The 23,928-nt window shown below is 48.2% G+C and overlaps 1 protein-coding gene across 1 annotated transcript in view; it reads left to right on the top strand.

The window, feature by feature from the left end:
• SLC24A3 (solute carrier family 24 member 3) overlaps positions 1-23,928 on the top strand; it is a 430,346-nt gene that overhangs the window by 316,567 nt on the left and 89,851 nt on the right. The window contains exons 4-6 of the mRNA XM_006077251.4: positions 10,984-11,058; positions 14,389-14,473; positions 15,226-15,329. Of these exons, the coding sequence (XP_006077313.2) occupies positions 10,984-11,058; positions 14,389-14,473; positions 15,226-15,329 (264 nt within the window). The remainder of the gene's footprint in view (positions 1-10,983; positions 11,059-14,388; positions 14,474-15,225; positions 15,330-23,928) is intronic.

Here is a 23,928-nt window from a genome sequence, read left to right as displayed (position 1 = left end):
GTCAAGAAATATGGGGAGATGTATAATATATGTATATATGTGCTTGTGTGCTAAATCGCTTCAGTTGGGTCCGACTCTGCAACACTGTGGACTGTAGCCTGCCCAGCTCCTCTGTCCATGGGATTCTCCAGGCAAGAATACTGGAGTGGGTTGCCACGCTCTTCTTCAGGGGATTATATATATATCAGTTCAGTTCAGTCACTCACTTGTGCCCGACTCTTTGAGACCCCATAAATCGCAGCACGCCAGGCCTCCCTGTCCATCACCAACTCCCAGAGTTCACCCAGACTCACATCCATTGAGTCAGTGATGCCATCCAGCCATCTCATCCTCTGTCGTCCCCTTCTCCTCCTGCCCCCAATCCCTCCCAGCATCAGAGTCTTTTCCAATGAGTCAACTCTTTGCATGAGGTGGCCAAAGTATTGGAGTTTCAGCTTTACCATCATTCCTTCCAAAGAAATCCCAGGGCTGATCTCCTTCAGAATGGACTGGTTGGATCTCCTTGCAGTCCATGGAACTCTCAAGAGTCTTCTCCAACACCACAGTTCAAAAGCATCAATTCTTCGGTGCTCAGCCTTCTTCACAGTCCAACTCTCACATCCATACATGACCACAGGAAAAACCATAGCCTTGACTAGACAAACCTTTGTTGGCAAAGTAATGTCTCTGCTTTTGAATTTGCTGTCTAGGTTGGTCATAACTTTCCTTCCAAGGAGTAAGCATCTTTTAATTTCATGGCTGCAGTCACCATCTGCAGTGATTTTGGAGCCCAAAAAATAAAGTCTGACACTGTTTCCACTGTTTCCCCATCTATTTGCTATGAAGTTATGGGATCGGATGCCATGATCTTCATTTTCTGAATGTTGAGCTTTAAGCCAGCTTTTTCACTCTCCACTTTCACTTTCAGCAAGAGGCTTTTGAGTTTCTCTTCACTTTCTGCCATAAGGGTGGTGTCTTCTGCATATCTGAGGTTATTGATATTTCTCACGGAAATCTTGATTCCAGCTTGTGTTTCTTCCAGTCCAGCATTTCTCATGATGTACTCTGCATATAAGTTAAATAAGCAGGGTGATAATATACAGCCTTGACGTACTCCTTTTCCTATTTGGAACCAGTCTGTTGTTCCATGTCCAGTTCTGTTGCTCCCTGACCTGCATACAAATTTCTCAAGAGGCAGGTCAGGTGGTCTGGTATTCCCATCTCTTTCAGAATTTTCCACAGTTTATTGTGATCCACACAGTCAAAGGCTTTGGCATAGTCAATAAAGCAGAAATAGATGTTTTTCTGGAACTCTCTTCCTTTTTCCATGATCCAGCAGATGTTGGCAATTTGATCTCTGGTTCCTCTGCCTTTTCTAAAACCAGCTTGAGCATCAGGAAGTTCACGGTTCACATATTGCTGAAGCCTGGCTTGGAGAATTTTGAGCATTACTTTACTAGCGTGTGAGATGAGTGCAATTGTGCAGTAGTTTTAGCATTCTTTGGCATTGCCTTTCTTTGGGATTGGAGAGAAAAATGACCTTTTCCAGTCTTGTGGCCACTGCTGAGTTTTCCAAATTTGCTGGCATATTGAGTGCAGCACTTTCACAGCATCATCTTTCAGGATTTGGAATAGTTCAACTGGAATTCCATCACCTCCACTAGCTTTGTTTGTAGTGATGCTTCCTAAGGCCCAGTTGACTTCTCATTCCAGGATGTCTGGCTCTAGGTCAGTGATCACACCATCGTGATTATCCGGGTCAAGAAGATCTTTTTTGTACAGTTCTTCTGTGTATTCTTGCCACCTCTTCTTAATATCTTCTGCTTCTGTTAGGTCCATACCATTTCTGTCCTTTATCAAGCCCATCTTTGCATGAAATGTTCCCTTTCTATCTCTAATTTTCTTGAAGAGATCCCTAGTCTTTCCCATTCTGTTGTTTTCCTCTTATTTCTTTGCATTGATCACTGAAGAAGGCTTTCTTATCTCTTCTTGCTATTCTTTGGAACTCTCCATTCAGATGCTTATATCTTTCCTTTTCTCCTTTGCTTTTCGCTTCTCTTCTTTTCACAGCTATTGGTAAGGCCTCCCCAGACAGCCATTTTGCTTTGTTGCATTTCTTTTCTATGGGAATGGTCTTGATCCCTGTCTCCTGTACAATGTCACGAACCTCATTCCATAGTTCATCAGGCACTCTATCTATCAGATCTAGGCCCTTAAATCTATTTCTCACTTCCACTATATAATCATAAGGGATTTGATTTAGGTCATACCTGAATGGTCTAGTGGTTTTCCCTACTTTCTTCACTTTAAGTCTGAATTTGGCAATAAGGAGTTCATGATCTGAGCCACAGTCAGCTCCTGGTCTTGTTTTTGCTGACTATATAGAGCTTCTCCATCTTTGGCTGCAAAGAATATAATCAATCTGATTTCGGTGTTGACCATCTGGTGATGTCCATGTATAGAGTCTTCTCTTGTGTTGTTGGAAGAGGGTGTTATGACCAGTGCATTTTCTTGGCAAAACTCTATTAGTCTTTGCCCTGCTTCATTCCGTATTCCAAGGCCAAATTTGCCTGTTACTCCAGGTGTTTCTTGACTTCCTACTTTTGCACTCCAGTCCCCTATAATGAAAAGGACATCTTTTTTGGGTGTTAGTTCTAAAAGGTCTTGTACGTCTTCATAGAACCATTCAACTTCAGCTTCTTCAGTGTTACTGGTTGGGGCATAGACTTGGATTACTGTGATATTGAATGGTTTGCCTTGGAAACGAACAGAGATCATTCTGTCATTTTGAGATTGCATCCAAGTACTGCATTTCGAACTCTTTTGTTGACCATGATGGCTTCTCCATTTCTGCTGAGGGATTCCTGCCCGCAGTAGTAGATATAATGATCATCTGAGTTAAATTCACCCATTCCAGTCCATTTTAGTTCGCTGATTCCTAGAATGTAGACATTCACTCTTGCCATCTCTTGTTTGACCACTTCCAATTTGCCTTGATTCATGGACCTGACCTTCCAGGTTCCTATGCAATATTGCTCTTTACAGCATCGGACCTTGCTTCTATCAGCAGTCACATCCTCAGCTGGGTATTGTTTTTGCTTTGGCTCCATCCCTTCATTCTTTCTGGAGTTATTTCTTCACTGATCTCCAGTAGCATATTGGCACCTCCTGACCTGGGGAGTTCCTCTTTCAGTATCCTATCATTTAGCCTTTTCATACTGTTCATGGGGTTCTCAAGGCAAAAATACTGAAGTGGTTTGCCATTCCCTTCTCCAGTGGACCACATTCTGTCACATCTCTCCACCATGACCCGCCCGTCTTGGGTTGCCCCACGGGCTTGGCTTAGTTTCATTGAGTTAGACAAGGCTGTGGTCCTAGTGTGATTAGATTGACTAGTTTTCTGTGAGTATGGTTTCAGTATGTCTGCCCTCTGATGCCCTCTTGCAACACCTACCGTCTTACTTGGGTTTCTCTTACCTCGGGCGTAGGGTATCTCTTCACAGCTACTCCAGCAAAGCACAGCCGCTGCTCCTTACGTTGGACAAGGGGTATCTCCTCACCGCAGCCCTTCCTGACCTTCAACGTGGGATAGCTCCTCTAGGCCCTCCTGTGCCCATGCAGCCATGGCTCCTTGGACGTGGGGTTGCTCCTCCCGGCTGCCTCCACTGGCCTCGGGCATGGGGGCGTGGGGTAGCTCCTCCTGTCCACTATATTTTTATATATATATATATATATATATATACACACACACACACAAACACACACATATATAGTGTGTGTGTATATATATATATACACACACACATTTATATAATATAGGTATCTCTTTATAATGTATATCTATATCTTTTTATCTGTGCATGTGTGCTCGGTCATATCTGAGTCTTTGCAACCCCATGAACTGGCGCTCACCAGGTTCCTCTGCCCATGGAATTTTCCAGGCAAGAATACTGGAGTGGGTTGCTATTTTCTTCTCCAATCTTTAAATCTGTATATATATCTATATCTATCTATATGTGTATAAAGAGAGAGAGAGAGGTACCATGGTGTGGTGATGAGAGCCATGTAGTAGGGAGATAGTTCCCTGGGCTCAAATCCTGCCTCTGCCACCCACTAGCTGGCTGACCTGAACCAGGTTAATGACTTGGTCCCCACTGCGAGGAGGCTGGATTAAACCAGCACCCCATCCTGCAGCCATGATTGTGAGGGTCAGTGGAGCGTGTGTGTGCCTGCCCCCATCAGGGAGCCCCTGTAAGGCCCACGCACACATCAGCCCAGCTACAGAAACCTGTCCCCAGAACATGCCTTTAGTGGATATTATGGGGAGATGGCAATTACCAGCCCCACTTCCCTGAGAAACTGTCAAGCAAGGGAAATAAATGAGGTCCTCAGGGACTCAGGAACCATTCTCAGAGTGGACCCCATACGAGAGGCGTTGGGGTGGGGAAGAAAGAGGAGAGATAACAAAGGAAGAGAAGGCAGATCTCATTCCACGGCTCTGAGACAGTGACCCCAGGGTGCTGACCTCCGAGAACACCGTCAGCCATGGGCTTTATCTGGTCAATGTGAGAGGCATCAAGTAACACAATGACAAGGTTTATGCTGGTGAGCAGAAGTATTAACATACACTCAACCTCCTTTAGCATTTGAGTCCCTGTGAGAGAATCCTTTTCAGTTGGCAGTGGTTTCGATGACCTTCCAATGCCACTACAGAGGACTAGGGGTGGGGTGAAGAGAACATTCCTGAGGCTGTTGCCCTCAGCCTTTGAGCGCAATGCTGTGGCTGGGAGTGCACTCACCGTGGTCGGGCTGCTGGTGCACTCCCATGGGCATCTCCTGAGCAGCAGCCAGTGTTGAGGCTGGACTGGCCCTCCTGGTTCTATCACGATGGCAGGACACACCCCAGAAACAGCAACCAGGGAACTTCGAAAGGACAAAGTTTATTACTCCCAGATTCTTGGGGGTATAGGGCCACACGGTGAGGTCATGGGTGGCCAGGGTGGGGAGAGAGAGTGGGGAACAGAGCTGGGGTCCTGCCTTTATTGAGGGCAAGTGTAGGGTGTCTAGGGTTTCTCTGGTTCACTCTTTACTGGCAATTTTAAAACCTAAGAGCAGGAGTTTAGGGTTCAGGTAGGGAAAATCGGGGTCAGTCCAGTGGTCACTTATTTGGGTCACACAGGATTTCTGAAAGGGGAGCTTCCTGGGTGAGGCAGCCTGTCTCCTCATCTAGTTGTGTAGCTGACAATGTGTCTATTGAGACGGGAGCCTTTGGAATGGATGCCCTGGAGATCAGAAGCCTAATGTCAGGCACTTACATTCCAACAAGAAAAGCTCATTGCCAGACTCTTAACTATTGTCCCCACTCGACTTTAGGAAGATAGCTGTTTCTGAGAGTGGTCCACCTTGATTTCTTTTTTTTTCTATACGATGTTTTGTTTATTTTATTTTTTTAGCTATTTAAAAAACTGAAGTATAATTAACTTACAATGTTATGTTACTTTTGGGTATACAGCAAAGTGATTCAGTTATGTATGTATACATCCACACATGTTTTTTGGATTCTTTTCCATTATAGGTTATTAAAAGATGTTGAATATAGTTCCTTATGCTATATAGTAGGCCCTTTTGTTTATTTGTAGTGTGTGTGTGTGTGTATATATATATATATATATATATATATATATATATATATATGTTAATCCCAAACTCCTCCAAAAATACATTTATTTATTTAGAATAGTTTTAAGTTTACAGAAAAAAATGAGCAGGAAGTACAGATAGATCACATACATCCCTCCTCTCCCCCTTGCACAGTTTCCCTTATTATAAGCATTCTGCATTTGGTGGTGCAGCTTGGTTTCAATGCTGCATTTAGTTCCTTTCACAGTCTTCCTTCGGAGAAGGCGATGGCACCCCACTCAAGTACTCTTGCCTGGAAAATCCCATGGACGGAGGAGCCTGGAAGGCTGCAGTCCATGGGGTTGCTGAGGGTCGGACACGACTGAGCGACTTAGCTTTCACTTTTCACTTTCATGCATTGGAGAAGGAAATGGCAACCCACTCCAGTGTTCTTGCCTGGAGAACCCCAGGGATGGCGGAGCCTGGTGGGCTGCCGTCTATGGGGTCGCACAGAGTCAGACACGACTGAAGCGACTTAGCAGCAGCAGCAGCAACAGTCTTCCTTAACCCACTTCCCTCTTACTTTAACTTGGGGTCTCCTGGAAGCTGACCTTAAGACAATGATTAGAACTCAGTGGTCACTTGTGAAGGAAGGAAATGTTGCTAGGGGTGTAGGAAGTGAGATGGGGGAAGGAGCGATTGCTGCTAAAAGGTGAGCAATGGAGCTTACGACACTACAGGATCCTGAAGCTTGATTCAGCTGTGGGAACCCAGGAGGATGAAGTGGAGGGACCCTCTCAGGGAGTGAGGGAGCAGGGACTGATGCACCAACGTCCACTGGTCAGGTATTCAAGCAGATTGAGGCAAATTCTGACTACTGAAAGGCAATGTGTGTGTGTGTGTGTGTGTGTGTGTGTGTGTTTGCTCGCGCGCGAAGTCACTTCAGTCGTGTCCAACTCCTTGCGATCCCATGGACTTTAACCCTCCAGGCTCCTCTGTCCATGGGATTCTCCAGACGAGAATAATAGAGTGGGTTTTCATGCCCTTCTCCAGGGGATCTTTCAGACCCAGGGATTGAACCCACATCTCTTCCGTCTCCTGCATTGTCTGGCAGGGTCTTTACCACTAGCACCACCTGGAAGCCCACAGAAAGGCAGCAGAGTTCCCTGAAGCCTGATGAACATGGTAGGACCAGGGGGCACCCCCAACCATCTGCCGTGTTCCTCTTCCCTGCAGCCAGCTCCCCAGTCTCAGATCCTCTTGATCAGAATCCGAGGCTGGCTGAGATGGTGTCTCTCTAATCACCAGGGCAGTGAGCTGTTCCAGCAGAATGAGATCTACAATGGCAGCAGAGCCTGGGAGTGGGCGTGGGAGTCGGTCCTGCCATAGCATCATGGGGCCAGCACCAAACTTTTCAAGGGGGGGAGAATGATTTTTAAAGAAAAAACTTTTTTCCCAAGTTTAATCGTATATGATCACTTGAAACCATGAAAAAGACAGAGACAGAAAAAAGGAAGATCTTTTTGTTATTGTTGTTGTTTATTCTGATCATATTCCCTGGGAGATTTAGAACGATTTCTACCAAAGCCAGATTTCTACAGTCTTCTCTAGAAATTGCTTCTCCAGCAGCACCTTCACTGAAATTAAAGATAGAGAAACATGAGTACAGATAATGCAGCAAAAGGAAATTGTCCGTGAAAACCGCTGACTGTAGATGCCACATAAAACAGCGGGGCTAATGTCATGCTGGTGGGATACATTTGCCCTCAACAATTCGGAAGTCCTTATATGTATCAACATTTCATCTAGAGCCTATTCACCTCCATAAAGCCCCAGGCCATGATGACTTCCTGTTACCTTAGATATTTTGCAGTTTAACTATTTTTACCAAAGTTCTCTAGTTTATTAGTCCCAATCAACTTTTAAAATTGCCTAATGAAATAGAATTTATCTTTCAAAATCCTAGTTCATTAGCCACTTTCTCTGTGAAGCCTTCTCTGACCTCCTTCACCCACACCCAGCAGAATGAATCTTTTATGCCTTGTATCTGTTAGGGAGGCACACGGCTGCAAGTACAGAAATCCCATTTAATGGGGACTGAGGCAAATAGGAGATTCATTTTATCACCTACTAAGAAGTACAGAGGCAGGTGGTTTCTGGCATTAGATTGGTGAATAGCATTCTTTGGGGCTCTGGTACCCTTAGCATGTTGGTATGTATTGCCATGTTTATTGTCTCATGGTCACATAATGGCTGCTGGCATTCTAGACATCACATCTGAGTTCAAGGCAAGAAGAAAGGGTGACTTTACTTGAATCTGTCCCTTATTCCCATTGCCCAAAATTGTGTAATGGTCATGGCTAGTTCCAGGGAGGCTAGAAAAGCTGACTATATAGTCATTTAGAACAACAGGAAAGTTTAAACTTCTTGGAAGTTACTTATTATTGTTGTTTTCACTATGGCTCCTTTCATCACCTTGGCTGTAGCTGTTAAGCTGTTGCCACAATAGTGCTGTATAACAAATGGCCTGAAAACCTCAACAACATACAACAATAAACATTTATTTAGCATGTGGGTGTTTGGGGTTTAGCAGAACTGGGTTGAGCTTGATCAGTCTCAGCTGAGACAGCAAGGATGACTGGGACATGTCTTGGCTTTTTTTCTTTTCCATTTGCTCCTCTCCAGCAGCCACAGAAGCTAACTAGAGAGCATGGTGTGGTTCGTGCTGAAGGCTAGCGAGCTAAGGATAGTCTCTCAAGGTCACACAGCTTGGAAGTGTCAAGTCCAGGACTGGGTGTGAGGTCCTTGACCCCATCCTGGGCTCCCTCCAAGGCTGCGGGCTGCCTCTTCCAGCAGTCGCTGTGCCAGGCATGCTCCTTGGCCACTTCCCTGAATGGCTTCAGAAGGCAACACCAGCTACTATTTGAGCGCTCCCATCTTGGAACCTATTCACTCCAGGTAAACCTGGCCCTCATTCTGGGCAAACCTGGAACAGGATAGTGAGGAACACGTGAAGGACATAGCTGCCTCCCTTCTCCCTTATGTATCTTGAAGATACATAAACCTGAAACATGACCCATGGTCCCTGGCAGCACGTGGGTCGGTGTCTGAGTAGAGATGCCCTGATGCATTCCAGGGAAGAAAAGCCCTTGTGGTCTGATACTGGAGCTGCAGCTCACATAGACGACCCCCTCCCGCAGACATCTTCACTCATGGCCTTTAGAGCGCGATCCACATTCACCTGCCTTGGCTGCTGTAGCTGAGCCGCAGTTTCCACTGGCCTAGGCTCCACGTGAGCAATCCCAGAATATTGGGCCGGCTCAGCCCTTTTTGAGACTTCCAATCTTGTCGGAGAAGGCAATGGCACCCCACTCCAGTACTCTTGCCTGGAAAATCCCAAGGATGGAGGGGCCTGGTGGGCTGCAGTCCATGGGGTTTCTAGGAGTCAGACACGACTTCACTTTCACTTTCACTTTTCACTTTCCTGCATTGGAGAAGGAAATGGCAACCCACTCCAGTGTTCTTGCCTGGAGAATCCCAGAGACGGGGGAGCCTGGTGGGCTGCCGTCTATGGGGTTGCACAGAGTCGGACACGACTGAAGCGACTTACCAGTAGCAGCAGCAGCAATCTGTCTTGTATTTTGCGGTGCACCTTGTAAAAATAATAACATTAAAGACCATTATCCAACAACTCCCCATCTGGAAGCTTATCCTAGAAATGCAAAAGGATATATGCTTAAAGATTTTTTTTTTTATATTGCAACACTGTTTATGGTCCATTCATTTATAGAGGAAAAGAGGGATTCACTCCAAATACAGAGGTAGCGAGGGTTTACTCATGTTCATGCTGATCACGTTTATTCTTGTGTATAAATGGTATATTTATGTGAACACACAATCAAAATAAACCTTTTCAAATATAAATAAATAAGGACATCAGTGGCTCTGACGGGCAGCCCCCAAAAGTGGCTGACTAGGATTCTGAAACTGTCCCTCCCTCTGTGTGGCTGGCGAAGGCAGTCATTAGTAAGTGAGCTGAAATAGAAAGCAGGGATGGGGCAGAAATCAAAAGCGACCTCTGCGCGGGGTGACAATGGCCCTGTGGGCAGCTTGGAGAGGATCCTTGGAGAAGTTAAGATGTCCTCTGTGGTGTCTGGGAGATGGATCAGTAACTGCCTGCCTCCCATGTGAGTTAGGAGAACTGAGACCACCAGAACATGCCTTAATTCCTGGCCCGACAAAGAGGGACAAATATGATTAATAGTGGTGGTATTGTTATCATCGTAAATGATGATATTATATTATCCTTTGGAAATATAGGAATGGTCAAATTAATCCCCAAATGCCTCGTTCTCTGAAGTATTTGGACCAGTGTATTGATAGAATCATCCATGTCACCACTTTCAGTAGGTCCTTTGCATCTTCAAGTTTGACTTTGTACATTTGTTTCATTCCTTTATACTGTTGTTTTATTATTATTAATGGTAGACCTTTTAGAGCAGTTTTAGGTTCACAGCATAATTGCGCAGAAGGTACAGAGTTCCTTCTTCCCCTGCCCCCCGACACACACAGCACCCCATCAATATCTTGTTCTGTTTTCCCAGTGGGAACCTGACTTCTAGTGGGTAACATAGCAAAGAGCTGGAAGAGAGTTTCTTGTAAGTAAAGTGGCAGGCTGCCCTCAGATGCCAGGAGGTGCTCTGAGCTGGAAAGAAGCCCGTGGCCTGGCAGGCCCCTAGGTGTCCAGAGGAGCCTTGTCACAGAGCATCTGTGGGTGGGTGTCCTACCTCACGCTGCCTCGGGCATGAAACTAATTTGGTTTTCAGTAGGCTTCACCCCTGAAAGCACAGAGAGCCTGGCAAATCTGCTCATTTCTCGTCCTAATCCAAGTGTTGGCACTGCTGTGCATTAGACGAAGCTTCTTACCTCGAGGAAGATCAATACATAATATTGGAACATGGTCTTGGAGAGAGAGTTTATGGACTTGTAAGAGGCATTGGGGCTTTTAGCCTGTTGTATATAAAACAGATCAAGAAAAACAAAGCAGAATATGGGGGATGGGAGGGCCTTTTGCTTAGACTGACATTAACCCAGAGGCCCTAAGTACATGGAGGGCTGAGGCAAGGTGATCTGGAGGGAACATGTTCTGGGCAGTGGGAACAGCAAGTGCAAAGGCCCGGGAGCAGCATCCATGGCACACTTGGGGATCTAGGTGGTAGACAAGGTGAGCGTGTGATAGGTGACAGGCATTGCAGAGACTTGGTGTACAGTATAAGCTGCTGAATTAATGAAGACAGGATGTTCTTGAAGCAGAGGGTGGCCTGACCCTCACCCCAGGGGCTTTGCCCTGACTCTGACTTTAACCCCTTCTCTCCTCTCTTCCAGGCCATGTACATGTTCTACGCGCTGGCCATTGTGTGTGATGACTTCTTCGTCCCCTCCTTGGAAAAGATCTGTGAGGTACATGTTTGAGCACTGGAACTGTTCCAGCCTCCTCCACTGAGGTCCTGAGGAGCCCTGCATGCTGATGGGTGGGAAGGCCAGGCACCAGCATGCTTCAGAGCTGTGGGCAATGGTAGCCCAGAAACTCACTGGTCTGCTTAGAGTTTCATTGTGCTCATCCATGCTGTGCTGGGTAGTGGTTAGTTGCTCAGTAGTGTCCAACTCTTTGAGACCCCATGATTGTTGCCCACTAGGCTCCTGTGTCCATGGGGATTCTCCAGGCAAGAATACTGGAGTGGGTAGCCTTTCTCTTTTCCAGGGGATCTTCCCAACCCAGGGATCAAACCCAGATATCCCGCATTGCAGGCAGATTCCTTACCATTTGAGCCACGAGGGAAGCCCATAAACACCAGAGTGGGTAGCCTATCCCTTTTCCAGGGGATCTCCCCAACCCAGGGATCAAACTGGGATCTCCTGCATTGAAGGCGGATTCTTTTATCAACTGAGCTACCAGAGGAGCCCATGCCCATCCATAGCTGGGCTTTAACCCTTCTGGCCAGCTCTCCCTGCACCCTTTGGTGTAACTCGAAATGCGGTTTGTGTTCTGTTTCCACTTTCTTTTTCTTTTAAGTCTCACTCTTTCTTCCTCTTTCCTCCACCTTCCTCCCCTCCCTTTCATTCTGCCACCATAACCCTTGCTCATGATTCGTGGGGTCCGCGAAGAGTGAGAAGTCTTCAGCCTCACCTCCACCACCCTTCCTCTCTGTGTGTGTGCAGAAATACTGCAAGCAGGGCCCCCCAGAGCAAGACAATGAAAGAACTGGCTGCAGAGACCAGGAAAGGGTCTCTTCGAAGTCAGCCCAGGGGATGCCAGGGCCGATTACGTCCCTTTCATCTGAAAATATTTAGCATATCCAGAGCTCTTTCAATTCTCTTGCTTCTTTCATCTCTTTTTCTGATTTGAAATGTGGTTTCCTTTATCTGGAAGCTTTCTGTTTTATTTTTAATTCAAAATCCCATTTTCAGAAAGTGTCTCTCCCAGGTTCACCTCCTGTCTGTCCGGAACTCCTGTCCCTTCACGTTGCCCTCAGCCTGGACTGTCCCTCCCGCCGTGTCTGAGTCACTGGTTTTTGGGGGACAGTGGGGAACAGAAGTTACATTTCCAACAAGTTCCCAAGTGATGTGCTGGTCTGGAAGCCACACTGGAGAACTACTAGCTTAAGCAGTTTCTTCCACCTCCTGAAGTCAGTTAGTTTTGTGTACTTGGAAGAGAATCATCCCACAGCAACCCTAGAGAGACCCCGAGTGGGTTCCTCTGTACAGTGGAGGTGGGAGAAGGGAAGTGAGAGAGCTGGTTTCTGAGATGGATGGCCGGCCAGTGTGGAGGCCTTTTGTCCAAAGCAATTTAACCTGAGAACAGGGTCACCTGGTGGAGAAGAGGGGGAGGCACCAAGTGCCAGTGATCAAGGTCATCTGTGGTCTCTAAAACCCACCGGGAGCAGTTTAGTCCTCACACAAAGCCAACCACTCTCTAATCACACATTGTTTAATAGCCAAGTTAAGACCTGGTGCTGGAAATGTACATGCAATTGTCAGAATGTGTTCTCCTCCACTGGGGACACACATGGCACCTGTGAGCACAGCCCTTGGGGAGGAATCAAGGTGAAATGTGGTGTGATCCTGGCCGTCATGGGGCCTGGGGCTCAGAGCAGCTCCAGAGTGAGACCCAGGGACAGGGTCTCAGAACCACAGGTGAAGTGCTGGAGCTGGAGATGCAGAGAAGAGGGGAACAGAAGAACAGAGGGGAACAGAATTGACTCACCTTGAGATCAGGGAAGGGCTTGTGCAGGGGCAGGACGGGAGCAGCGGTCTCAATAGCAGTGTCGTACAAGGACATATGTAAGCCAAGAGTCCGGCAGGAGAACTGAGCTGGGAGACCCAGGGACAAGACTCAGTGTGTGGGGAGCCCTGAGGATGCCTGACCCAGACATAGGAGTTTCTCAGGAGGAAGCTAGAGAGGTTTTGACGACTGTTCTAATAGATGGAAAGGGTCCCAAGGCAGGAAGTGCTCCCCCAACCAGCCAGGACCCAGTGAGATGCGGCCAGAGCTGACATGAATGAGGGGTGAAAGAGGAGGGGAGGTCCAGGAGGAAGAAGCAATGTGATGAATGAAGCAGAGAGAGGAACAAGACATGCATGAGCCCGGGGGTGGACTCCACAGCTAACGCCCCAGCGGGAGCCCAAGCTGGAGTGGACACTGCAGAGTGAGGCTCACAGCTTCTGGCGAGCCTGGGCAAACCAGCCATGGACCCTGAGCACTGCTGGGGTACCTGCCCAGGAAGATGGGATGCCCGGCCACCCTCACGGCCATACCTTTCACCTTCAGACAGCTGCACCTCCATCTTAGGGTCTTCTCAGAACCACCTGGAAAGTTTACTGTTCAGTCAAGATCCAGGGAACCCAGGTTTCCAGGTCAAAATATTCAGCAGGGCTCAGCGGCAACTTCAGATGGGTCAGTGGAGCCAGGGGCCTTCACCGAGGCCGTGCTGCCCCTCGGTGGCTGAGCGGGGAAGTGCAACCGTGGTGCTGCTGGAAGAGGGACCAGGGTCCCTTAAGCTGGGATGCCCAAGGGAGCCGCCTATTTACTGACAGCTGGCATCTTCCTTTCTGGGCCAGGAGTGAATGCAGAAAGGCTCCCCACACCACCTCCCCACACCACCCAGCCTCAGTTCACGTGTCTTCTTGCAAATCACCTTTTGGGTCAGCAAGCAAGGTAACCTGGAGAGCTCATTGTGTGGATCATCTTGGCGGGGCTCACCATCTCTTTCTATTCATTCTCACTGCCCCCCATTCCCTCTACCCCAGGCTTCAAGGCTGCATTGAGGATGGGTGATCCTCCCCAGCCCCAAACTCCCAGACTCAGGGCTCAAAAACTGGTTACCATGAGCCTAATTTAGCCCGAGAACATTAGCAAGATAATGAAAAAAGTCAGAATCTTTTACATAAAAATGTAGATTTGGGCATCTCTATAAATAGGAATATTTGGCAACATAGAGGGAACTCAGCTTTTAAAAATGAGGTGAAGGCCCACACTGCCTCACAAGACCACTCCCCTCCCCCCATTATCTCTGCAGCCCCCGGGGCATCTGGCTTGGGATCCCTAGATCTTGTCAGAACCTTTACTTGGAGGGAACATGTAGCCCCCTCCCTGATACTGCCCAGAGGAGGAGGTGTGGCCCAGCTGGGGAGAAGGGGAAGCTGAGGAGGGACTGAGCTGGGACCTGGGGAGTCACAGTCGCCGCTGTTCCGGGAGAAACCCGACCCACCTATGCTTTTGCTCCCCTGCAGCGTCTGCACCTCAGTGAGGATGTGGCGGGAGCCACATTCATGGCGGCGGGCAGTTCAGCCCCGGAGCTGTTCACGTCGGTCATAGGTAGGTGCTACCCTGAGGAACATCTCAGCTCTGTCCTCCCTGAAGAACGAGGGCTCTGGAAACAGGAGTGCTGAGACCCCGAGGGGCAGAGCACCAGCCTCCCCCCCTCGCTGGAGTGGTTGTTTTCATCTTATTAAAGTGGTGTTTTTGCTTTGCATGAATGGGTCCCAGACCCAGTTCCAATGGTCCTGTGGACAGAGGCTCCAATAGAGATTGGAAAGTTCTCTCCAAGCCTCGTCTGTTTCCTGTAGATCCTGAGAACAGTCTAACTAACACTTAAACCCCCCCCCCCCCCCATATACATGGAATCTAGAAAAACAGCACTGCTGAAGATATTTGCAGGGCAGGAATAGAGATGCAGATGTCAAGAACAGAGGTGTGTCCATGGGGTGGTGGGAGGAGGGGAGGGTGGGATGAACTGAGACAGTAGCATTGACATGTATACATATTTGAGGGCGTGTAAAACAGATAGCTAGTGGGAAGCTGCTGTATTGCGGAGGGAGCTCAGTTTGATACTCTGTGATGAACTAGAGGGCTGGGATGGGGGCAGGGCGGGAGACTCAAGAGGGAGGGGGTATATGTACACATATGGCTGACTCACTTTGTAGTACAGCAGAAACCAACACAGCATTGTAAAGCAACTATGCTCCGATAGAAAATGAATGAATAAATAAAAATCTTCCCCCACCGCCCCGCACCCACTTTGGATACAGCCCACCACAGCAGCCGGCTAACCTCGGTCTGTGTTTCAGGAGTCTTCATCACCAAGGGCGACGTGGGCGTGGGGACCATCGTGGGCTCTGCTGTGTTTAACATTCTGTGCATCATCGGCGTCTGTGGGCTCTTCGCGGGGCAGGTGAGACTCACCAAAACATGGCATGGTGGGGCCCTTGTGGAGGTAAGGCAGCGGCCTGTCTCCCTTGAGTGCACCCAAGGGCCAGTGGTCTTGGGTCAGGTGATATGGGGTCTCATGCCCTGAGAAGCTGGCCCAGCCAGGACTGGAAACCCAAGCAGCGTGATTTGATCTCTGGGCTGATGGATTGTGGAGTTCAAGAGCCACGTGAATAGGTAACCAGCCTGCAGATCTGAGGGTGTTACCCTCATTTTGCTGTGCTCCTGATCTGAACTGAAATGATGTAAACCAACCTTAGGAGTGGAAATGAAGTTAATAGGGTGGAGGGAGAGGAGATGACATATTGTTTTTCTTCACTTGTCACAGTTTGGGGAGCATTCTCTCTTTTTCTATAAGGATCAAGCATTTGACTTCTGGGTCCACTTGAGCTCACTTTGGGGGTCATGAGAGGCTTTGCATGCCTGCGTTTTATCTGTAGAGACTATTCCACTGCCACAGGGTGTCGTGGGGCCCGTGTGCATCTGGTGTCTGTCTTGGAAAATCTAGAGAAGACACTCGATGTCACCACCATGTGAGGCTGCCGGGCATCCGCAGCCTGGCAGTGGCAGCTGGGGGCTTGCAGCCAACTGCCTTCCTGGCTGGCTCTGATGCCCTAGTTTCTTTCATAGAAAGATTATTCAGAAACACAGTCCTGAGCTCTCTGCCCAAACAGCCAGGACTCCATATCTTCTAGGAAAAGCAACTGCCAGTAGCCCGTGAGGGTCTCCCACTTGCAGTACTGAGGAACCCGGGGACCCCTCCAGCCCCCTTGCTATGGAGGAAGGATGCAGGTTCTGCTGGAAATGGCTGGTTGGTTTGCAGGGCTAAGGAAGTTCCTGCAAACCTTCTCCCACATCCTTTCCCAGACCCTGGCTGGGGGCACCCAGCACCACCGACTCTCATGCCGGCTGCTCCCTGGCACCACTGCCCCCCTTACTGCCTGCTTTGCATTCCCATCATCTTCATCCCGAGTGGTTTGTCTGGGTCGCCTGGTTGGTTTGTTGCTTCTGGGGTACAGGCAGAGGGACACCTTGATCCCATCAGGGGTCGGCTCCAGAGCCCACAGCTGGATGCTTACCCCTAGAAGGGGCTGCCAGACAGCTGGGTCCGTATGTGGTGATCAAGTTACACCTGACTGGCTACACTGAATGTTTTCTTTCTTCATCCTTTCAGTCCGTTGTCTCGTCTTAGATTTTATGGACTCGTGACATGGCATTTTTTAGATCTCTTGTAAATGTAGTTGCTGCTGCTGCTAAGTCACTTCAGTCGTGTCCGACTCTGTGCGACCCCATAGACGGCAGCCCACCAGGCTCCCCCGTCCCTGGGATTCTCCAGGCAAGAACACTGGAGTGGGTTGCCATTTCCTTCTCCAATGCAGGCAAGTGAAAAGTGAAAGTGAAGTCGCTCAGTCGTGTCTGACTCTTAGCGACCCCATGGACTACAGCCCACCAGGCTCCTCCATCCATGGGATTTTCCAGGCAAGAGTACTGGAGTGGGGTGCCATTGCCTTCTCCGTAAATGTAGTTAGTACCCCCAAAAGTGAGTGTCCATCTTTGCCTTTGGGGCCGTTTGTACTTCCCTGGCCCCCACCTATGCTGGCCGCCCTCCCATTGCCTCCCAGAGGTGAACAGTCCCATTCCGCAGAGCCCGAGGCTGTCAGCACTCTTAATCAGCATCGTCACGGTTAGCAGTAGGAGTATTGGCCCGGCCGGTATCAGTGTTGTCACTAGTTCATTAGTCATTTGTACCTGAAGCTTGATGCAAAGTCAGGCCCAAAGGGGGAGAAATAATGTAAAGAAATGAAACACATGGCTGAAAAGTGCCGAGGAAATGCCACACAACTAATTACATAGGAGGTGGGCTGAATGCACTTGTGTTTCATAATTTATTAGCTATGCGGTTAATCACTGGCTTGGTTAGAACACCTGCAGAAAAGACAAATTGCTTCCTGAACTTTAGCAAGTGCTGGGATCAGTCACTTCGCCCCCCTGGAAGGGCCTTGCCAAACTCCTCTCACATGACCAGGGGGAGAAGCACCAACCACAGTGGTGTTAGAGGAGCCAGGTGGTGATTCTGGGGCTGACCTCCCTCCTGACTCTCCTTGTCCTGTGCCCACTTGGAGAGGTCCAAGGCTACCCAGCTCTATTTTTCAGACCTTTGTAGAATCCCAGAAGTCTTTGCAGAGGGAGAAAAAATGATGTTTTGGAAAGAACATGAGCCCGGGGATCAGATACGCCTGGATTTGGATCCTGGCTCTGCCATTTGGTGGCCATGGAGCCTTGGAGAAGTTATGTCACCTCTCTAACCTTCAGTGTTCTCATCTGTAGAGTGTGTACAGGACACCTACCTCTTAGCCTCCCTGTAAGGATGAAACAGAGCTTGTTCAGCAGTGCGTGGTCCACATGGTACACACTAGTACAGACAGCATTATCAGCTTTGAGAAGAAAAAGGTTCCCTGGGGTCACTGTCTCCAGATTCCACCCTCCGTCACTGCAATAATTTGACCTGCCTATTTCCAGAATGTATTAACAACACAGTGGAACAGAATGGCCATCATCAAAAATCTACAAACAGTTCTGGAGAGGATGTGGAGAGAGGGGAACCCTCTTGCACAGTTGGTGGGAACATAAGTTGATACAGCTACCATGGAGAACAATATTTGTTGTTTAGTCGCTAAGTCATGTCCAACTCATTTGTGACCCCATGGACTATATAGCCTACCAGGCTCCTCTATCCATGGGATTTCCCAGGCAAGAATACTGGAGTGGAATCCTGGAGTTGCCGTTCCCTTCTCCAAGGGAATCTTCTCAACCCAGAGATCCAACCCACATCTGCTGCATTGCAGGTGGATTATTTACTGCTGAAACAGTAGGGAAGCCCATGGAGATTTCTTTTAAAACTAGAAGTAAAGCTACCATATGATCCAGCAATACCACTTCTCACCTTATACCCTGAGAAAACCACAATTCTAAAAGACACATCTACCCCAATGTTCATTGCAGCACTATTTATAATAGCCAGGACATGGAAGCAACCTAGATGTCCATTGACAGGTGAATGGAGAAAGATGTGGTATAAAAAGGAATGAATTTGAGTCAGTTCTAGTGAGGTGGATGAACCTAGAGCCTGTTGTACAGAGTGAAGTAAGTCAGAAAGAGAAAAACAAATATCGTATATTAACGCTTACATATGGAATCTAGGAAAATGATGCTGATGAACCCACTTGCAGGGTGGCAATAGAGACTCAACATAGAGAACAGACTTGTGGACCCAGCAGGGGAAGGAGAGGGAGGGGCGAATTGAGGGAGTAGCACTGAAACATGTGCTGTGTGCTTAATCGCTCAGTTGTGTCCGACTCTTCGCGACCCCATGGACTGTAGCCCACCAGGCTCCTCTATTCATGGGGATTCTCCAGGCAAGAATACTGGAGTGGGTTGCCATGCCCTTCTCCAGGAGATCTTCCCAACCCAGGAATCAAACTGGGGTCTCCTGCGTTGCAGGTGGATTCTTTACCAGCTGAGCCTAAATATACACATGACCATATGTAAAATAGATAGCTAATGGGAAGTTGCTGTATGACACAGGGAACTCAAGGCAGTAGTCTTTGACAACCTAAAGGGATGGGAAGAGGTGGGAGTGGGAGACAGGCTCAAGAGGGACAGACATATATATACTTATGGCTGATTCATGCTGATGTATGACAGAAACCACCACAACTTTGTAAAGCAATTATCCCCCAATTAAAAAAAGTTAAAAAAAAAATAGTTGAACAACCATGGGATGCCAGTGGGGAGGAATGGGAAGGCTGGAGAGAAAATGAGAAGCAAGATGAGGTGTTGGGAATTCCCTGCTGGCCCAGCGGTTAAGAATCTGCCTTCCGATGCAGGGGATGAGGGTTCGATCCCTAGTTGGGATGCTAAGATCCCACACGCTGTAGAGCAGCTATGCCAGTCTGTCACAACTCGAGAGTCCGTGCACCACACCAAAGGATCCTGCACGACGTACTGCTGATCCCATGTGCCACAACTAAGACCCGACACAGCCAAAAAAAAAAAGCTGAGGAGGTGTTAGTAGAAAGACCTCAGAGGACTGGTCCTGGTCCCTGTGCCTTCTGATCGCTGGGAGGAAAACCAACTTCGGTGAGACACAGGTGCTGCCTTACCTTCCGAGAAGCCCTCCTAGGCAGTGGAGCTGGGACAGAGGGATGTGGCAGCACAGGACAGACTTTGGGAATTGAGCTGATTCATCAGTCCAGTCGCGGGGCTCACTTGGCAGTGTCATTTACGTTGCTCCGCACTTGCATTTGCGGGGAGAATTACCAGTGAGCGCCCGTGGGCTTCTCTAATGGTGTCCTGGCGTGAAAGGCTGTTAGTGACCGAATTTGCTCCCCATCTGAAATTAAAGTGATTCGGCCATAAGGCTTGAGTTCCTGTCTCAATTAGGGTTTTGATGAATTCGATGTAATTGAATGTCTGCTACATTGGCAATTTGCAAACATACCCAGCGCCTTGGAGTTCGCCTAAGGTGCTTTGGGGAGTTTTATGGGATGAGAAAGAAATTGCTTCTTGGAAAGCAGCTTATGGAAAGGTTCTTGGAATCCTCACAAGACATGTACAGGACTGTGGTCCTAAAGATTTTCTTTATGTAAGAGCAAAACATAATAACAAAGACAGAACACTGAGATCTGGAGACAACACAGTAATGTATCTTACGTATTGTATTGAAAGAACTGCTGCCAGTTTTGCAAAACAACATACTTATGAATTTAAATCTCCCATTCAGTTATGTTAAGCTTTCAAGACATAAGCATAGACAGACAGTAAACAGTCTAACTGCATCCCAGATGCAGAACTCTCATATTCCGGTTATTACAGGCTGGCAGAGGAGCCCCTGATTCCTCTCCAGCATCCTAGAAATGTACCTGATGTCCTCTGGTGAGGTCCACCTCCTAGTGGCTGGGTTTGCCTTCCTTCTGTGAACACTTTGCCCGTGCCAGCCACAGACAGCACCCGGAGGTGGGATCTCTGAATCAAGACCTGCCTGCCTGCGATTGGGTTTCCCCAGAGGAATCTAAACAGCAATTTAAAATTCAAGTAGTTTATCTAAAAGTTGATCTCAGAGACTTCCCTGGCGGTTTAGTGGTTAAGTGCTCCAATGCAGGAGCTGAGGGTTTGATCCCTGGTCAGGGAGCTAGAATCCCACATGCCGTGTGGCCAAAAAGCCAAAACAGAAAACAGAAACAATATTGTAACAAATTCAATAAAAACTTTAAAAATTGTTCACATTAAAAAAAAAAAAAAAAAACTTAAAAAAAATAATAAAAGGTGATCCCAGGACAGGCCAGGCAGGCAGTGGGGGAGTGAAACGGGGAGGTTAAAGCAGCCAAGGGTTGTGTGTCCCCAGCAAGTCGCTGGTGTGGGTGGCTGGGATGCTGCTTCTGGGGGCCGGGAAGATAGCATAGAACACAGCCTCCAGGTTTTCACACCCAAGGGGCAGGAGCAGGGGATTTATCCACCAGCCTTCCCCTTCATTGCTTAAGGACTGCCTTTGAGGGACATTAATTCCATGATGTTCCAATTTATTGAGCACAGGCAGGGTGGACTTTGGGGCCCAGAGAAAACCTCTCAGCAAGTAGACTTAGGAGGCTGGCTGTTGGAAGGACCTGAAATGGTAAAAGGTGGGGAGATATGAGTGGGGTCCATAAAGCATGGCTACACACTCAAAACAGCCTTCGAACATAAGCCATCCTATAGGTCTCACCTCCAGCTCACAGGGAGGAGACACCAGCCTCAGTGCCAGGCTCCCTCCTAGGAACTCAGGGCCAGGACAGCCTGCTTGCAGGGAATGTCCTTTGTGTTCAAAACAACAGCTGCCATTCTAGGCAGTCTTTGCTTCCACTTGGGATGCAGAAGGCCTGAGCTCCCTAGAAGTGCAAGGAGAAATCTGGATAATGTAAAAATCATATACGGGGATGTCAAGGGACAGTGGAGACCAGAAGGGCTTGATGGACAGATTTCCAGAGAGAGGAGCCCATCCAACGTGAGCTGTAAGCCCTGGTGGGTCTGGACGCAGGGGAGCAGCAGGATCCAGAAGTTCACTGGATAGAAACAAGTGAGCCTAGCATCATCCACTGGCATCTGAAAGACCATCTGGGACAATAATGATTTGATCTCCTCACCCTAGATTTGCTGAGAAAGGTGGAAATGAAGGCAAGTCAATAAATAAAAGGAAATCATTCCCTCTGCCCCATCTCCCACACTCTCCTGAGACCCGAAATGGACGGACGCAAAGGGAACTGGGAATTTGGAATGCCAGATCAGATCCTGATAAGAACTGGGAGACTGGTCCTTCCTTGGGAAGCTGGATGGTGTCGCGCTGAGCCAAAGTGAGCTGCCACTCAGCCCTGGTCGGACGAAGCCAGGCTGACCTCTGAATAATCACCTCCTCCCTGTGCCAACAGGCGAGAGAAGAACTGGAGATTTCCAGAGGGAAAAGAACCAGGATTATTCCTCAGCTCTCACTCTTCTGTACATAATTTCCAGGATGCAGCAGTAAGTTACAGGACCCGTGAAGAGGTAGGAACAGAACTCATAACCAAGGAAAGACCGCAGAAGTAAACCACAGATGATCCAGATACAAGAATTAGAAGAAAATCATTTAAACCATCTCTCTTAAATAGGGAAAGGGAAAGGTGGGAAGAATAAATGAGGGTGGGTAATTTCAGCAGAGAAATGGAAAGAATAAGAAAAACCAGATAGATGTTATATATATATATATATATACACACATATATTTTTTAAGTTGCTATTTACAGTAAGTCCCTTACATATAAGCCTACAAGTTGTGAACTTTTAAAGATGTGAATGTGCCTTCACATGTGCAATCACATAAGTTGGTTCACGTGTCTGGTGTACGCTGTCATGTGAGTGCACCCTCAACACGTGGTTGTACTTTACTGGACAGTACTGTACAGAGCACAGTAGTGCCGTATCTTTATTTCAAGCTCAGGACGTCCAGAAGCAAGTGTCAAAGCAGGGGTGATGTCACTGGTACTGCCAAGAAGCACTAAGTCGTAACAGTCGTTACTTGTTGGGTACCCAGGCTAACTTTGTTGGACTTATGAACAAAAGTGACTTAGGAGAGCACTCAGAATGGAAATTGTTCGTATGTAGGGGACTTACTTACCTGCACCAAAGTGCAGGCACCACACTAGATACTTTATAAGTATTTGTAGAAATGCACCTCCTGACTTTTAAGATAGTGTCATCCTCATTCACAGACAGAGGACTGAGTAGCTGGAGGCAGGGGGCAACCGTGAAGTAGTTAAGCCTGGATTTGAGTCACATCTGCGGACTGTCAAATCCACTGTCTTTTCACATGGGGAACTTACGACTTAAAAATTCCAGATGTTATTATTGAGTTCTTATAATTATCCCTTAGCTCGTGGGTGTTCCTTAGAAATGTTGAGTGTAGGAGACGAAACAGGGGCTTCCCACGTGGCGCTAGTGGTAAGAACCCACCTGCCAATGCAGGAGAGGAAAGAGATGCCAGTTCAATCTCTGGGTCAGGAAGATCCCCTGGAGGAAGGCATGGCAACCCACTCCAGTATTTTTGCCTGGAGAATCCCATAGACAGAGGAGCCTGGCCTGGTATGGTCCATAGCGTGGCAAAGAGTCAGACACAACTAAAGTGATTTAGCACTCAGGCACGCAGGAAATGGAACAAAGCAAAGCAAGGGATGGACATGTCAGCACATGGTGGCAACTGAGCTGGGTGATGGAAGCACTCAGCCCAGCCAGTGCTCAGCTAGAAGCCGCTCTCATAATCAAAGGACATCATCCACTGCTGGGTTTACAATTCCCCCAAACAGACAGGGGATTCAGGCTGATAAATACAGTGAGAGGTCTACAGGCCACCTCAGTTACCTGTGCACCTTGGTTTTTGGCTTACTTTTCCCCAGACAAAACCCAGCCACACACCACCAATCAAATTCCCGTTCAGAGAAGCATCCAGTCTACCCAAGAGGCTGGGAACTGAGGACAGGCAAGGCTGAAGATCTCACACCACTAGTTACCAAACCTAAAATTAGGAACTATAGGCCTGCCATCCCCTGCTAGAGTTGGGGTGGTGGGGGGAAGCTCAAGGAATAGAAGGAGTAATCCATGGAGAAACCAGGAGGCGCCAAGTGCAGGCGGCGGCCCTGCCCAGGAGGGAGGATGCTGTAATGGGAGAATTTGTGGTGCAAGAGTAGACCAAGGCCTGGGTCAGGTCCAGCTGGTGTGGTCCCTGGATATTCTACCACATTCGAGTAGGAGAGAGTTTCTCCCAGGGTCATCGTCAGGCCACCTGCCTTAGGCAGATCTTGTTGAAAGCAGATCCCCTGCCCTCGTCCAGAGCAGGGGACAAGGAGCAGCTGTACCTGCTTGAGCCCCATCTGCAGGCTCAGCTCTGCTCAGTCCTTGGACCAAGCTTGACCTTGGGCAAGAGGCAGCCCACCTTGGGCAGTTGGTCCTGGCAGCATAAATGGTCCCCTCTGGATGCTCCTGTCCTATGACTATCTGTC

This window comes from Bubalus bubalis, chromosome 14, assembly GCF_019923935.1.
Source record: "Bubalus bubalis isolate 160015118507 breed Murrah chromosome 14, NDDB_SH_1, whole genome shotgun sequence".
NCBI classification, from domain to species: domain Eukaryota; kingdom Metazoa; phylum Chordata; class Mammalia; order Artiodactyla; family Bovidae; genus Bubalus; species Bubalus bubalis.
The sequence above is the reverse complement of the archived record's forward strand: the minus strand, read 5'-3'. Positions and strand labels throughout refer to the sequence as shown.